The 18,344-nt window shown below is 39.4% G+C and overlaps 1 protein-coding gene across 1 annotated transcript; it reads left to right on the top strand.

Annotated features, from left to right (window-relative positions):
• The first annotated feature begins 1,949 nt into the window (after positions 1-1,949).
• Positions 1,950-6,441, top strand: LOC140327435 (thiol S-methyltransferase TMT1A-like). Its single transcript, XM_072406823.1, has 2 exons — positions 1,950-2,499; positions 5,019-6,441. Exons 1-2 carry the CDS (start codon positions 2,002-2,004, stop codon positions 5,253-5,255), a joined length of 735 nt encoding a protein of 244 aa, XP_072262924.1. The 5' UTR covers positions 1,950-2,001; the 3' UTR covers positions 5,256-6,441.
• Positions 6,442-18,344: the final 11,903 nt, after the last annotated feature.

Genomic DNA, 18,344 nt, shown 5'->3' with positions numbered 1-18,344 from the left:
TCAAACATTTTTTATATTCATATTATCTACTAGAACCCCTGTTCGGACATATTTCTGTAAGTTACAGGTCTACAATTTAAAAAAAATTTTTATGAAAAACAGTGGATCACTTTTGGTACAGAAATCTAGACCTCAGTGTAACGCTTAGGTGGTTAATACCTGTTCCTATTTACCAAAGAAGACTGTTTGGTACAGTTACATTTCTGACGAAAGACTACACCCGACTCTAGATGCCAGATACCAATGTGGTCCACACTCCGTCCCAGGGCCCACTCCCTCCTGCTGCTGCTGCCGCCTGTCAGTACTCCATTCACACAAATTGGCTTACACACTACTGGGTGGCATTGACGTTGCACTACACCCAGCTCTCCATGACACTTACCAATGCGGTCTCCCTGGCGATAGCTGACCTGAGGCCACACACTGCTACTGCTCTCGCTAACCCATGCTCTGTCAATGGGCCTCATGTCATCCAGGTCATGATGCCAGCTAGCAATGCGGTCTCCTGCTGTTTTGATGGCAGACACTGCTGCTAGTGGGTTGAGTTCACATGTAGCGCCACCTCTTCTCAATGTCCTAATGTTTATGCTGCCTTCTGTATGCTGTCCATCACGCAAAAATCCTATTTTGTCACTTTACCTGCCATTTTCTAGAAAACCACAAGATTGTTTGGAACTTTTGTATTTTTCCCTTGTTGCCACTGTTTTTCTACACATACCAAGCGAATTTAGTGGTTCTAACATGTATAGGGGCTTTGCTATTAATGTTTAAAGTCGGCCCATTGACTTTATTGGAATTTGCGAAATCGGTTCACTGAAATTTCGTGGACCCATCGAAACTTCAAGGAAATTTTCGGGAGACCGTCAGAGGCCTTTTCCCTCATCCCTAATGTGGATGCTTGGGACCCAGAAGTCTTTAGCGGTTATTTCAGTATAAAAAACATTGTCAGGGACCGGTTGGTGCAGGAATAGTGTATCTGCAGCTCTGAATTAGTGGTCCTCTGCACCCAGAAACATATGGGATGGGTTAAAGAAGGAGGTAGGCTACTTTAAGCTGTCTGACCCGCGTATTTTGATTTAGTAAATCTACTCCAATACATATTATGCAAGACAAAGCCTGTTTGCTTGCAATTTTTTTCTTTTTTGAGGCATGTATATTTCTGCTTATGTGTTCCATTATGATGTGTTATTGTACATTACGGCACTTGTTAAAATGGTTTGGATTAAGGTGGACAAAATAATTAGGAAAGCATAAAACTCTTGCTAATGTCAGCAAAGCAGCAGCATGTCAGTCATTCAGCCATGGGACATGGCATTGGACAGGGAAGTCATACTAATGTTCTTGATTAATGACTTAAAATGTAAAGGGGGAGTCAGGAAACAAGATTCAAAAGAAGAATATAGGATAACGTCAAGGAACGTCCCATGTCAAATGATGCATTTTTTATTTAAACACATGCAGCCGCATTTGAAAAGGTTGCATTTGACCAACTTTCCCAGCGATTTAAATGCACCTTAACAAGACCAATGGAGTGCGATTTACAGCAGATCAAATGCAGCTTGTGAACTGCCATATGTACAGTTCAATAAAAGCAAATATGATTGTTTCTGATCATGCAGGAAAAACTTCTCTGGACATAAATATTGTTTTTCCTTTCACAGAATGTGGAGAGGAAGTTGTGATCTCTAAACAATCCGCCAGCCTGCTAATGAACATTTCCAAAGCTTCCGAGCTACATAGCAGGCTTCTGATAAAATTATTTTTTTTTCTTTTTATGAAGCAGATATCATTATCATATGACATTATTGTAGATGTGTACACAGCACACCTTCTCCTGTATAAAGGTTACAGTGTTACAGCTTAGCTGTGATGATCAGCAATGTCTCCCCTGCTTTCTCACCCAGCAGCAATGACAGCAGCCCCACCCCCTGCACAAACACCCCTCCCCCTCTGCTTAACTGATATACAGGCTGTGCCTATTACAGTCTGCACACACTAACAATGGCTGTCCACATTGTATTCTTCCAGATATGTGTTGCTCTTGTAGCACTACCCATTCATGTCCTTGCTTTCCTGGGCCTGTGGGATCCCATAGCCAAGAAAGGACTGCCATACTTGCTGCAGAGAGTGACTAAGAGCTATAACAAATACATGAGAGAGCATAAGAAGCAGCTCTTCAGCAAACTGAATGACTTCAAGGGCCCCTCTGGGGAACTCAGAGTGCTGGAGCTTGGTTGTGGCACTGGAGCAAACTTCCAATTCTATCCCGAAGGATGTAAAGTCACCTGTGTAGACCCTAACCCTAACTTCAAGAAGTTTCTGAGCACCAGCCTGGCGGAGAATGAGCATGTTCAGTTCGAGGCCTTTGTGGAGGCCCCGGGAGAGAACATGGCCCAGATACCCAGTGGATCCATGGACGTGGTGATCTGCACTCTGGTCCTCTGCTCTGTTCCAAATGTTGAAGGGATCCTGGCTGAAGTTCATCGGGTGCTGAGACCTGTAAGTGTGTTTCGGATGTCTGATAGCCAATTAAATGGTGCTATAATTGTGGCATGTGACCAATCACAATGTGGATGTGTTTGGATAAACAAGAGAAATCATTAAGAGAATTTAACTCTTAAAGCTTAATGCTAACAAACTGTCCCAGGCTGACCCCCCAATTGCCAATATCATACAGGGTCTTCTTGGCATCCTGACTACTGTGGCATTACCATTACAGGATGGTTCAGATGCCAAATATAAGTGAGCATTATAGATAATCCTAACCCTTCCTAGATTAACTAAAAATGCTTGCCCAACATTGATACCATATAACGTTTACTATGGAAGAAAGCCAACATGGCAGATCCCTGTTAAGCACTTACAGGAATTCCATGCAAAACCAACTCTGTGGGGGCACAAAATAAATGCTTACCTGGGTAAATGAGGATCCCATGTCCCTGGAATGTTGTTTTTGCATGTAAATCGAGTAAATATTTTGAAAATATTTCAGGTATGCTAACCTTTTTTCTAGATCTTTATTTCAATAAAGATTTAAAGGTTCATGTTCAGCACCATATTAAAACACTGCATAGTAAAATAAATTATATGCATTGGAGTGCTGCATCGGTTCAAGTTGTTTCAAACCTAATATCAAACACTTGAATAATTATATTGAAGAGAATATGTTCCTTAGGAAGGTTGGAAATGCCAGCTGCGTAATCATTGTGAATATATATTAAAATATTTTTTTGAAACTCTGACCACAGAAAAGTCAGAACTTCTGATCTGGGTTCTTTTCCAACTCAATCACAAAGATCAATTAATTTGGATCCACTTAACAGACATTTAACTCTTATTATCAGGTCAGCAGTGTCAATCTACATGCTTTGCACAATATTTTTTTTGTTACCCCCCTGGCATCACAACAATATTTGCATCTGTGTATCTGTACAGTATATGCTTTCAATACAATAATGCCTAATGCCATAACATTCTCGGTTAAAGAACATCCTATTTTAGGGTGACATCTGTCTTCCATTGTGCTCCTGTTTTGTTACCATGTTACTTTTCCTCATGTCCTGTGTAAGTTCTCATTGGAGTTGATGACCACATTTATAACATTCTCAGACACTCTACCCAGTCTCGTCACTGCAGTATCATACAGCTTTATTGCCATAAAACTCAGAGTGAGAACTTACATGGGGATCAGTGGTGGTGAAAGATCAAAATGTGGCTGATAATGCAGAAAAAGACTGTAGAAACTTTATTGTGAGTGATTTGGTGATACCAGTAAGGGAAAACAGGAGTGTAGCAAATAAACTAACCCAAAATGTAAGGTCCCACAGGTAGATGTGGTTGAGGTATCAGCCATTGTTGTTTTATTTTTATAGCATATCATATTTTTTTTATATATATAATGTATTACAACAGCAAACAGAAAAAAAGCAAAATAAATATTCACACCAGTGGTGTCTATAGTCCAAAAACTCCTAGAATTGTTTCCAATAAATACTAAAAACAAAACAAACAAATATTGCAGAATTTGGTTTTGGCACCATGAATACTGGTGGTTAGGTTCCCCACTGAAAACGGGAAAAGACTCTAAAAGCAAGCTGTTAGCTCTTATTGAGACCAAAAGCTTGGAATAAATGGATCTGATCCAAGCCAACATATTTTGTCCCAGGCCTACATGTGACATGGTCAAAGCCATAAACTTCCAATCTACCAAGTGAAATGCGTTCTCCATCTCTGTTATTAGCAAAAAGACTGGCACTTAATCTCATCTCGCTAAATGGATCCAAAGAAGCACTCTAATTGTGTTATGTATGCATGTGAGTAATTCCAGGGTTCTTTTGTGTTACCAGTTTGTGTTGCCCAGACCCATGCTTCATAAACTGATCCCAAATAATCGTCTTATGAACTTCCCATAGGACCCTAACATTTTTCTTTCCAGGTACATTTACACTTTTTAATTTCAACTACAATAACTATTTCTAATAGGACCTTTGTGCTAAGCAAGCAGGTTTGTCAACGGTCCCTGTACTAATCACTGCTCAGCAGCACAATGTCCCTCACTACTGTCTCCTAGCAATTCTTAAACTTATGTAATATCTACTGTTCAACAGAATAATGTACTTTTTTTCATTTGAAAGAGATAGTGATGAGGAAATAAAATGTACTTTCAACCAGCAGTAAAGTGATTGGTCTTGTTGGTAAATTTTGATCCAAAGAACTGATTATGTGGTGTGTTTTTACTGTGTCCTTATGTGTTTGTATTTCAGTCAAGTAACAAAGCTGGTATGTTGGTGTGCTATGTTTTGCTATACAGTCATTAGTACTTGAATATTAAGTATACTACTCAATAGTGTATATAGCATTGATCCACTATGTACCCAAATTACATTTTTTATATACTTATGTTTGCCGACCTTTATAGTAAACTCCCTTTGACATTTACCTCCAGGTTCATTATCTGATGTTTACCTAGGAAGAATTATGGCTTATTGTTTTCTGACTATTCCTATGTTCTGTTACAGGGAGGAGCGTATTTTTTCATTGAACATGTTAAGGCTGATCCTTCCTCTTGGACCTATTTTTTTCAGTCCATTTTGGATCCAACATGGAAATACATAGGAGATGGATGCCAGCTAAGAAGGGAAATATGGAAATATCTGGAAAAGACTAAATTTTCTGATGTAAAACTTAGACATGTAATTGCCCCATTTAAATACAGCCCTGTCAAACCCCACATCATTGGATATGCTCTAAAATAAACTTTGATTTCAGCAAATTACAAAGCAATTTATGGGATGAATTGCTGCTGAAAAGGTTCATCTGAAGATTTAAGTTTTCATATTGTTTGTCTTTGCAATAATAATAAGGACTTCTGTACACAAACGTTTGTTTGAATCTTAGGTTCTTTTCTTCTTCATACAAGTGAACATAGAAGCAAAAGAACCTACTGACAACCCAGAAATAACTCAAAGCAACTCTTTCGGCAACCCAGTGGCAAATCAAACAACTTAGATACAAGTCAAAGCAACTTAGAATCTAATTAAAGTATTCAGTATTTTAAAGCTCATGAATACAAACTTGTATTTATAAAAAAAAATAATACTTTGACAAATACTGTGTAAGGTTGGCATGAAACTTAAACCTCTTTGTAGTTTATACCCAGTGCCATGTATACATTTTTTTTAATTTTGAATAGTGAGGGGAATGGCTGAAACCTCTTCCAACATAGATCTTCAGTGCTGTCCTGGACCATAGAACAATAGATTTTTCACCCTTACTTAAAGCATGAACAAGACTGGCTGCTCTTGTGTCTCCAGTTTTTTTCCATTCATTCCAATAAAGAGGGTGAGTGATAGAACAGTTCCGATATCTGCAACTTCTAGTGGATACTTGCAGAAATTGAGGACAAAAAAGACTAAAAATCCAAACATGACTAGTCCTTTTAGTGCTGTAGTGTGATGCGCTCTCTTTTCTGGTGTTCCAAAAAGCAGTAAAGCCAGCACACCAGCACACAGTTTTGTTTTTATCCTGCTGGTTGGAATTATTCTGTAAAGAAAACTATACCAAGAATTGTGCCATTGCTCACTGAATCTGAACATCCAAAAACCCTAGTTGAGCTTTTAAGGACATATTTCTGTCGGATCAGCATTTGTCAGAAAAGAACTGGCTTCTTGTATTTTCAAAGAGAAACCCCATTGGACATATCTACAGGGTCTTCAAATCTTTGGGCATATAGCAGAAATTAGGGGGACAATATCAATTTAATGAAATTATATTTGATGTCCCTGACATTTGCCCTTTCCTAAAACTGACCAATGTTTATTGTTGTGCCTTCAGTGTGTGAATGTGTATACAACAATAGTGCACTGTCCACATTATTGGTGCTTTTTTAAACTATAAAGAAAATGTTTTTTTTACCTTCTGATTAAAATTGTGATTATTTAATTTGTTTGGATTATTACTTTTCTTAATAGATTAAAATAGCAATAACAGGTTATTGTTGGTAACTGCAGAAAACTTGGAGAGTATGTAAAGGCCCAACTTTTTAGTCTTCGTAGAGAAGTGGATGGAGTTCAGCTTTAAGTGAGGGATGGGGATGTGGGGATAAGTCATTTTCAAAAAGGGGAGGTGATAGTCGTGATCATTTTTCCGTGCAAGCGACACTGAAGGTTCTTTCGGACAGAACACTGGATGCCGGGCACGAAAGAAGCTTGATGGCATACTGTGCCAACTGTGGGCAGCATTCTAGCCTGTTGACCCAAAAATTAATGGCGTCACTACTGTCAGGACAGGCATCCTCCTCATTACTGCTGTCGTCAACACCACCACCACTACCAGCCATAAAAGAGCCAATGTAACAATGAACCATGCGCCTTCATTCATTCTCGATGGGTATGCCCCTGCACTTCACTTGTTTGAGGTGGCCACATCAGGATTCGCCAGGCATCCAGAAAATCCTCCCTGACTTTTGGATGTGTGCGGCCTGGTGCCACTACTGCTGTTCCCACCGTTACAGAAGGATACGATGGAGGCAGTGTCCGCCTGAGCTCCCTGTGCGGAATGTGATGTGCGGAACTCCTCACATAGGGGCCATCAGGCCACACGGTATTATCAAGCAGAAAGATGATGGGTATGACATTGTTCCAGCCTGACCGGTTCCGACTCACAACGTTTGTGGCCTCAAAGGGGGCCAGTACCTTGCACAATGTCTCCATCTGCAGCCAGTGGTCACTGATAAAATAGGTTAGTTGTGTGGCTGTACCAAGGGCTCCATGCACCTCTCTGACTAAGTAATGGTGGATCGCTAGCTTTTGCTCACACAGACGCTGGAGCATGTGCAGGGTGGAGTTCAATCTAGTTACAGTGTCACAAATTAGTATATGCGGTGGCAGCCTCTGTTGGCGCTGGATTTTGCTAAGGGCATGGGCGGCAGTAGGGGATCGGCGTACATGGCTGCAGATGGGGCGAGCCTGTCTCAGTAGGTCCTGCAGTCCTGGGTACGTGCAGAGGAACTTATGCACCACCAGGTTCAGTACTTGCGCAAAGCAGGGCACACATGTTATGCAGCCTATGCACAGCGCGGCCACAAGGTTGGCCCCTTTATTGCACACTACATTGCTGGTTGTGAGCCGATAGGGCGTCTGCCAAGCCTCAACCTCTCTGTGCAAAGCGGACAAGAGTTCACAGGTGATGTGACTTTTCTCCCCCAATGACACCAGTTTCAGCACTGCCCAGCAACGCGTGTGCTTGAGGAAGCCGTAGTGGCGTGCCCGGTTAACCACAGTGTCCTTCACTGCTGGATTTTCAAGAGTGTCAAAAAGAGAGGGGTTGGCGGTAGAAGGAATGAAGGAGGAGGAGAGAAAGGACTGGGGTGGCCCATGCTTTCCCACCACACCCCTCTTTGGGACTCACATTAAGCAGATTGGCGGCCCCTTCCTTCCCCAGCCTTTTGCTGCTGCTGCTACTGGTATTCTTTGCTCAATAGTGAGGTATCAAACACTATAGCACAATAGCGAGGTGTCAAAATAAGTGGTATCAAACACTGAAATATCTGTATTTTTTTATAGTAGGACAGAATATTTTTTTTTACCAAATGGTCTTCTTTGTTAAATAGCAAGAGGTATCAAAGCCTGAAATATCTATATTTTTTTAGAGTAGAACAGAAATCTTTCTGTAGCAAACTGGCTTTTTTGCTAAATAGCAAGAGGTATCACACACTGAAATATCTGTATTTTCTTTTGGAGTAGGATAGAAATGTATCTGTAGCAAACTGGCTTTTTTGCTAAATATCAAGAGGTATTAAAGACTGAAATATCTGTATTTTTTTTAGAGTAGGACAAAGTTTTTTTAGTAGCAAACTGGCTTCTTTGGTACATAGGAACAGGTAGCATCAAAAACTGCTATATCTGTATATACATAGATATACAGAAGGGTCCTAACCTGTCCCTGTCACAATTTACGTCACTCCCTGCATCTATCCTTCACGCAGAACACAAGATGGAGTGGCTATCCCCTCATTACCTGTATATATGCCTCTGCTCAGATCTTTCCCAATTGGGCTGGTGGGCCTTGCTGTGCATCCTGGGAGCAAATGATTCGCTCCCAGACGCGATTCTCGCCAGAAATAGTGGGCGTTACCACCCCCTGCTTTTTCCCTCTTTCGCTTGGCGAGAACACGACCTCATGGTGAATCAATAGGTCGTTCTCGCTTAAATGTTCAGTAGATCGTGAAATCAAACTACAAATCTAGCTCACTCATCCCTAATAATGACACATTTTAGCTGTGCTGTACATAGCATACTTAGACAATACACTGTGTACAATGTGCTATACATTACATACTCCCAGCCCATGTATTCTGTAAGCTATGATAAATATTGCAAACTACTGACTACTGCACTGCATTTCTAACTTGGCCAATTATTGTTAGTCACCTAATGTCATGATTATTACCAAACCTAATGTCTCTTACATAGAGTAGTGTATACAATTATTTAGTACAAAGGCCTCAGAGATACATCTGATACAGAATGTACTCCATCACTTGGGCACACGAGGGCTGGTAAATGTAATGTTAGGTGCAGTCATGTAAATAGAATGGTGTAATGCCCATGTTGCAAGCTGTCCAATGAGTCCTATATAGAGGATTCCAGATTGAACAATAAGCAGACTGGATTACCAAAGAGAGAAGTGAGTGGAAACTGGAAATAAATAGCCTCTTCCTAATTTCCTCATTTAATCTGGCCAAGAATAATGGCAGCAGGTTGGAGCTGATTGGTTGCCATGGATACCGCCTACGCTTAAACTTCAGAATTGGGCCCTATAATCAGTAACAGACTGGGGATGAACATCACGGTGAGCGGAGCTCGGTTCCTGTGTTGGTTGGAAAAATTAATGGCAAATAATACTGAAGGTAAACAGAGTTCCAGTATAATAGGATTACTAAAGAGTGTACAAAGCCTAAATTTTGTTTTATATTCATGGTTAGAACCTCTGTGAAGTGCTGTCTGTGCCCCATATGGTTAGGTTCATCCTCTTTATTTGTCCAGAACAGAACAGTGACCGGATCATTATAGAGGCCTAAACAAGGCTGAGAAATACTTACCTGCCTGCAATTGTCACTTCCTCACTGGCTGGAGGTCAGAAAAATCAAATATTGGCTCATCATTTATTTTCTTCAGTATTCTTGGCAGCAAGGGAACCACACAAGTGTTTTTTCTGCAAATTTTAGTGGCACCACAAGGATCACCAGTGTGACACAGCTCTAAGGGGAGATTTCTCTGACTTTTTGTAAAGATAAATCTCCCCAACTAGGCACAGACAATAAAAAAACAACAAAGTTTTCATCCTGCAGCAATAAAATCACTGTTAGACAATAGCCTGCTACCCTTGGCTATGGATTCCCAGCTGCCCCCATACATAATGCAATCCCTTCTAACAATAAATCTTCCTTCCATTGACAAATAATGACTTGGTCTCTGATGCAGGGTGCCAATGATTCAACCTTAACACAAACCTGGCATCAGATCATGCACAATAAATATTTACCAAGCAATACTAGTGCTTTAAAGACCCATTCACACAACTGACGGGAGTTAATGTGCATTATGCTGTACGTTTCATCAAGGCAGGCGTTCGTTTGGCTGGGACGTTTAATACACTAATGAAGGTGCACAAAGCATGGCAATAATCAGAACATTAGTGTGATGACGAGTCTTGTTCGTTACCCCACATCCATCGCCAATGAGTGTTGGTGTGTCAGTTTAGAATAATTGGCACCACACCACACAAATACAGGTAATGTGTGTTGTCCTGGTGACCATATCTACACAGAAAATATAGGAAATTTCCTATATTTTAACATTTTCTTCGAAACAAAAGATTTGTTTCATATTTCAATGTTTAGGAGAGGAATTTTCACTTTGAGGAGAGCGCAACATAGGGAACGAAACTTCCAAACATTTGGTCTATACGTGTACTGTAAAAATTACTGTTGCAGATCCCAGTAAAGAAATAATGAGGGCACATAACATGGCATTTACAAATGTAGAATGTGTTCTCCATTAATTCTGATCTCCTGTGTTGTTTATGGAATATTCTTCTTCCCCCCAGTTTGTGGAAAGTCTCCAACGGTAGATACTTTTGGATCTTGTATTATTGGAGGTCATGATCCTCTTGTAGGAGCGTGGCCATGGCAGGCTAGTATGCAGTATTTTATCCAAGGACATGGCTATAGACATCAGTGTGGTGGATCACTGATTGACAACAGATGGGAGATCACTGCTGCTCACTGTGTAATACAAAGAAGGTATGTACAAAGTAATAGGTAGGTACCATGTAAGTACAAAGTAGTAATAGTATACATGTACAAAGGAAGCCTGCAATTTAGCAATTATAATATTATTTGCACATTTTATTATAAACTGAAGCCTAATACCAGCATATATTTTTGTTTTGGATAAAGTTAATAAAAGATACAATTTCTCTCAGCAGGGGTGTAACAATTACCCATATGACTCTTGTAGTTGTGGGGTGACCCTAAGACAGGGAAGGCCACAGTGAGGTGATTTGGGCCAAGGGGCATGGAGATTGAAGTTAAAGAATTTCAGTGCTAGTATATTATTCATCATTGTTTTTCCCCAGGAATCCTAAGCTTTGGAATGTGTTAGTTGGAATAATTAGTATCTCACAAACAACCACATCAAGAAAAATGTCAGCAGTTACTGGAATATATGTTCATGAAAACTTTGATGATCTAACAATGGATAAGGATATTGCACTGATACAACTAGCAAGTCCCATAAAATACATTGACTATATCCAGCCAATCTGCTTGGCAACACGGGACCTGGCTGTGGACACTTCAACAAGATGCCTTATCACTGGCTGGGGTACAACAGCACCGGGAGGTAATAATACAGGGTGATATGAATGTACATGGTTTTATCTAGATACATATAGATGTGCAATGCAAATTCACAAAAAAAGGGAAATACATTAATCCCATCCAAGACTTGCCAATGTAAAATTAGAAGACACCACCTTAAAGGCACCACAATAAGTACCTAGCTGAGCAAGAAGGATATTCCCATATACTCATACAAACTAGCCATCTTATCACAGGTAATAAATAGAGTAGGAGAAAGAAGAGAGAACTAGAGAAAAAGAAAAAAAAATACTCTCTCAAGGCCCAATTGTCCAAGTAGTTAAATATTCAAGGCTATATCTGATCAGCCAACCCCACAACATTGTTATTACGGTGTCTAAAGCTACGTACACACTTCCAATTATTATCGTTGGTAAACGAACGACGAACGATCCTGCACGATATCTGCGAACGGTCGTATAGCACCGATCCTGTACATACAGATAACGATACGATCGTTCGTAGATATTGTACACACAATAGATGCGATCGTTTGAACGATACAGGAAGTTACGTGCACCACAGGAACGTTCGTTCATCACGCATGCTCAGACCATGGACGATCAATGAACGATCGTACACACGAACGATGGTCAACGATCGTCGTCCAATCCGATCCGCCGGTCCGGTCGTTCATTTCCAACGACTTTCCTCGTTCGTCTGCGTCGTTGATTACTTTTTTTACGAACGATTTTTGCCCAATCGATCGTTCGTCGTTCATTTTGAACGATAAAAATTGGAAGTGTGTACGCAGCTTAAGACTAGCTTAAGTAAATACCTGGGGGGGGGGGGGGCTGCAAATAGATTGCATCAGAGCATATTGGTCCCATAAAGCCTGAACTTCACAAAATCTGTGCAACCTATGGTGATACCAATTTTCAATCTAAGATTTTCTAAGCAGCATGTGCAGTGGGCCAGAACAAAACAACTATCTGTCATATATAATTGAAGATTAAATTTGTTCTGTTTAGTTGGTTATGGTGATCTCAGCAAAATGCTACTGAATATGAGTCATCTGTAATCACTGGGACAAAGTTATCAGACTGTGTGAATGACAATTTTATTATAGTATCAGGGCTGACTGGTGTGATAAACTCATGGCTATATATTTCTTATCTGGAGAGCTACAGTGACCTAAACACTTTCATTACATCACCATTGTATTCTACCAAACAGACTTTCAATCCTGACCACGTCATGCCAATCATGTAATCACATCACACAATGCCAGCCTATATTTTTGCACGTGGACAACTGAGCATTAATCCCAGACCTTCCACAATCATAAACTTATGTATGCTGCCTTAGAGATGACACAATCAATAAAAATAAACCCTGGTTCCTGTTTAGTTTTTGGCTGTGTTAACACATCTTTCTTCATTTTTACAAATGAATTTTTATTGAATTTTTCAACAAAGATATACTACAGGTGCAGTAACCAAAAACATTCAACAACACTGAGAGTACAGAAAACAAAAAGAAAAGGTGAAACATTCAAAGAAAGCACACAACAAGGGTATAAAACAAACAGTAATATATGCACAATACAATTTGGTTATAACAGTTTGTGTTTACAAAGCAGTAGGTGCATACAAAAATAAAAAAAAATGTTTCAACATAATATAAAAAAGGCAGAACTTTATTAAGAGGTCAGGATTATATGAACATGACCAGCAAGTAGGCCTATTTCACGAAATAATTTCTGCGTAATCCTGCAGTATATGACCACTGAATATAATTAAACCGTATTTGTGGTCCCGTTGTGCAGACCAATGATTGAATCAGTAAAGATAAAAAAGTAATCAAGAAGAAAGGAGGGGGAAAAAAAAGGGAAGAAGAAAAGAGGGTGGGGGAAGGACTGGGACAGGCATACAACTCCAATTAGGCGATGACTGTAAATTATTACCATTACACAACACATTTCTGATACAGATCAGCCATTGTGAATTGCTGCAAAGTAACAACACTGCATTCTGATCACTGGGAGACAGGAGGCTGAGAAAATGCTTCTTTCTACCTGATGGTATATTCTCAGCCTTAGCATGAAGTCACTTCATTGGATTTCAATTACAAAAAATGTTAAGGAATCTTTTTCTGTATTTTGTGACTTCCCGGGAATAATTTTTGCAGACCTTTATAGCAACTGAAAGGTTCACTTTAAGAAGTCGGGGAGGGTGTCGGATGTTATTTGATCTAGGTCTGGTGGGTAAACAAGATCTTGTTTGCTTTATCAGAAAGATACTTTTTTATTTGTTACTTGCAGGTAAAATGTCAGATATTTTGCAGGAAGCATGAATAAATATAATCCCCACTTCACTTTGCAACAGACAAGAATAGTATGATGGTTTTGTTAGTGATAATATGATTTTTGCAGGATATGAATTTAGAGGTATTGACAGCTGCCAGGTAAAACATGGTTTCAGCTAATTAGCCAGAAATTTGGAACTTACAGGATAAGCATATGTTTGTGATATATATTATTCCAATGCTAGCAGCTCTGAAGTTATTGGATTTGTACAGTAAATGACTCAAATTAGGTGTTTGAAAATCTGTAAAACTGGAAAATTGCAGAAGGGAGGATAAGTTCTGAAAGAAGACACCCCTGACATGGATTTGTTCATGTGTGATCTGTATTTATCCTTTTAGGACAGCTTTATGAGCTTTGCCTAAAGCTACGTACACATGCCAGATGATGAATGGTCATACTTATCTAAGGAAATATCTTGCATGTGTAAAGTGGTCCCCCAATGCCGTTCAAGCCATCCTGAAAGTAAACTATTTATGTAATGTAAGCCAAGGGCTTTGCGCCTTGTCCTAAAAGTCAACAGCACCAATCCCCTGGCACAGACCACATGCATGATCCACTTTCTGGTCCTTGACCTTTTCTATAATTTATACTACCACACAAATTACTGGTTTACAAACAGTTAATTTGATATAGGGGATACAGATTGAAAATGATCCATTGCCAGGAACTTGATGCATGCTGTACAATAAGTTTCCAAATAATGGATTGATTCTAACACAAACCTGTAGACTCTGGAGCATTCTAGACGCTCTAAAACTTTTGTTTATAATAATCAGAACGCCAGAATCATCCCTCTGAGACTCAAGATAGTGATTATAGTAAATGGCATACCAATGGCAAGGGGTGAAAAATGTTATGCTTTCCTTTTTTTTTTTTTTTTTTGCCATGTTACCTTATACAGATGTAGATTTTAGTAGCAGATGGCTCCCTATCAGCAGAGAGATGCTGACATGCACAGTTAAGTGTTTTCATCATTGCAGATTTTGTCACCATATACTCAAAGCCCCTGACCTCTTCTGTTTATAGGACCTTTGCCTGTAACTGCCAGTTCACCCTTGCAACACACTGACCACCACTGCAATAATGTGAATTTCTCATCCAGTGCCAGCCATTGCACCTGTGACTATGACCTCCTTCTGCTGACCACAACTAAAAGTTAAACTGACACTTTACCAGCTGACTTCTCTGACTGACAGACTTCCAGAAGTTTTTATAGAATACATTCCCCTCAAGAAACTTTTATAAATAGCAACTTATAACCAGCAGATGGCACCATTACAATGCAAGAGAGAGAGAGAGGAGAGAGGACAGAGAGAGGGAGAGAACTTTGATGCCAAAGAATAAATATGGCAGCTGGGTAACTTGCTCTTTTATTAGGAAACTTTTGCTATTGCAGTCCTTTATTTTTTTTAATACAGGTTTTATTTAAACAGATATAACAAATATCCTGGTCTGTGACACCTGTTTTTCTGATGGACACTGGTAATGTTGCTATGCCCACAATAATGAATCTATGACGGGAGAATTACCTTTTTCTTTGGGAAGTGGTCCAACTGGTATTATTTGGCCCCCATATAAGGTGGTGACAATGGTCTTAAATTTGGTAATACAAAGGAGTGGCATAACTGAATAAAAACTGAATCACTTGTTGATAAACTCTAGAAGAAGAGAATATACCGTATATCACAGACATCCTTTGATATCAGAATAGGGGCTAACACATGTAATTATGACTTTGAAAGCTGGGTTAATGCAATCTGTTCATGGTCTCATTCATTTTAAGAACAATTTACTAATATTGCATTATTCCGATGCAGAATATTCTTACAAGAAAGAATTTACTTGCTTCTGAGCACAACTTAATTAGACTTTTACCCACACATATCAGATTCATTGTACAAATAAAGATCGCCATAGATAATCCTTATAAAAGGTTTATAATACAGCTGTTCCCAAACTGTATGAAAGTTTACACAGTGGCTGCACAAAGTCCTTTATATGTAAAATATTAAAATTCTAAACAAAGAGAAACATCTTACATTTCAAATCTTTTAACAAAAGGACAAAACTAGACTGCATATTGATCACCTTCATGCTATTGGACTAAGCAAAACTGCATTTTCTATTAGCAACAAAAAATTCAGTCTACAGGGAAGGGCAGCTGAAAGGGGTATTATTACCACACGTGTATACCTTTTTTGGTCTTCCTTTTAAAACATTCTATTACATAGGGCGTTGGAGCAGCTCCTGCTATTGTGACGTTTGCATTACCGCCTTTAACAAAAACTTCCTTTGCAGCAAATCAAATGTGAAAATAAGTTAAAACCAGACATAGCTCCCATATCGTTTGGCACATAATTCTAATCTGGTAATAGTCATTTACAATTGTCAAAGAGTTTACTGAAAAACAGCTACAAATGTATTTATCTTTCTACATGGATGTATTTAGTGCTTCCATTATGGACAATATAAATATTAGTGGCCTGAATTCTATACAGTCTTTGAGTTATAGAACCAGAACAAGCATGCAGCACAGCACGTCAGAATTCCATGTCTGTACACACATTCTATATCAGACAGATGGTCAACAAGCATTTGTAATGACGTCATAGCACAATATCTTTATTTCCAGTGTGATCATAGATCATTTTATCATTTGCAGAAAAAAAATGAAAAAGATCACCTAAGCATTATCAGTATAGTTTAGCACAAAGCAAGACTCTTCTGGTACCTGGTTAAAAATCTAAAGCTGCATACACAAGTGCAATTATTGTCGTTGGAAAGGATCCTTTCCAACGACATAAGACTGAAAGATGCATGAACGAGTGTTGTACATACAGTACCATTCTGCTCTATGGAGAGGGGAGTGGGAGAACAACATAGCAGTATCCTGCTACGCGCTCTCCCTTGCATTACGATCGTTCAATGTCCATCGTCCTTGGATCCACCAGGACGGTCGTTCGGATGACGGGCGCTGTACACACGCCCGATTCCCATCCGATTTTGGCCCCAAGCCGATTATCGGGAGAGAACCATTGGACGTGTGTATGTAGCTTAAGAGCGGTAATTTGGGAAGTTAATAACTCATGGCTAAATCTTATGTGATCAGATAATTTACCCTGATATGCTCAGCTGACTTTTTTAAATCCCAAAAATATCCCTTTTCTTTATGCCTCTTTTCTCTTATTCTAGGGACAGCAGAGTACCACTGGTGTATTACATTGCAGAAAGACCAGTTCTATCATTTAGGTGTTACCAGCTTTGGATATGGATGTGCAGAAGCTCATTATCCCGGAGTCTATTGTAGAGTGGAGAATTATGGACACTGAGTGGTCACACAGATGGCAAATGTAACAAGCAATGAAGCCAATATTTATGGCAACACCTTTTCAGGCAAAGCTTGGAGCATCATGCTTTATGCAAGAAGTGCAATCAGTATACTGACTGGTTTGTATAATGTATTGTATAAGTCATCTCATACCTGGTAAAGGTAAAAATAAAAGTCTTTTTATGCACGGACCTTTTTCAGCCTTGTTTGTAGGTACTGCGTATAACTGTTTAAAGGATGACTTTGTACTGTTTGTCAACACAAAAAAGAAAATTGAATTACATTTTGTAATATACATATAGAACTTTGAGACGGATTAAACATTTTGATGTACAATGTGCCTAAGCTTTTTTTTTTTTTTTTAAGATGCTATATTCTGGACTCCCATCTATAAAAAATTGATGGAAAAAAACACTTTATTTAAGGCAGTTAGGCTGATATTTACATCAAAATGAAAGCATGGTTCTGGAACATGGGGCATACCAAATATGGTACTGAACCCACCTCTGGTGGACTAAATTTTGATCATCACAGTGTGATGTTTAGTAGGGCTGCCATAACAAGTTGTAGGTGTCCGACACCAGTATTTAAAATTTTGTGTACAAAACACAAAAGTTGTACTCATGAGCATTAGCTAAACATAATAAAGTTAAAGCTAAGCTCCAGATAAAGGGGTAAATAAACACCAGGGAGCCATTTTACCTGCCAAAGGTTTTGTCACTCTTTACCAGTCTTGAAATTTACACAGCTCTGTCATTCAGCAGAGCTGTGTCTGGCAAAGCTCCACCTTGTGACTGGCTAGTAAGGCTACATTTAGAGTTGCCTCAGTAAGTTATCCTGCGTGCTCCTGCTCCATCACTAGCTCCTAGCCCAGGTTCTTAAAAAAAAAAAAAAAAAAAAGCATATAGCTGTGGGTGGTCCTATACCACTCCCTGCTGCCCCCATTCATTGTCTATGGGGCTGCTGCAGGAAAATGCTACTTGTAGTGTTTCCCTGAGGCTGAGGTAACCACACCTTACCGCCCACCCCCCCCTTCCCCCTTCTACTTCTATAAGGCTGAGCTGTGCTGTAGAAGTGATTAGAAGAGGCTGATGCCAAATTCAAATTCTTGTGTTAAATGCATTTGAAAAAAATCTATTAGGAATGAATACAAAGCCAAATTCACACTTTTTTTTAAATCCTGGTTTAGATTTATATATAGACCAATATGAGCAGACAATATTGTGCTTGGTCACACATGTTTAACAACCAAGAAGTTTTTTTTAGAGTATTACGTCAATCCTCTT

This window comes from Pyxicephalus adspersus, chromosome 1, assembly GCF_032062135.1.
Source record: "Pyxicephalus adspersus chromosome 1, UCB_Pads_2.0, whole genome shotgun sequence".
In the NCBI taxonomy this organism is placed as follows: domain Eukaryota; kingdom Metazoa; phylum Chordata; class Amphibia; order Anura; family Pyxicephalidae; genus Pyxicephalus; species Pyxicephalus adspersus.
The sequence above is the reverse complement of the archived record's forward strand: the minus strand, read 5'-3'. Positions and strand labels throughout refer to the sequence as shown.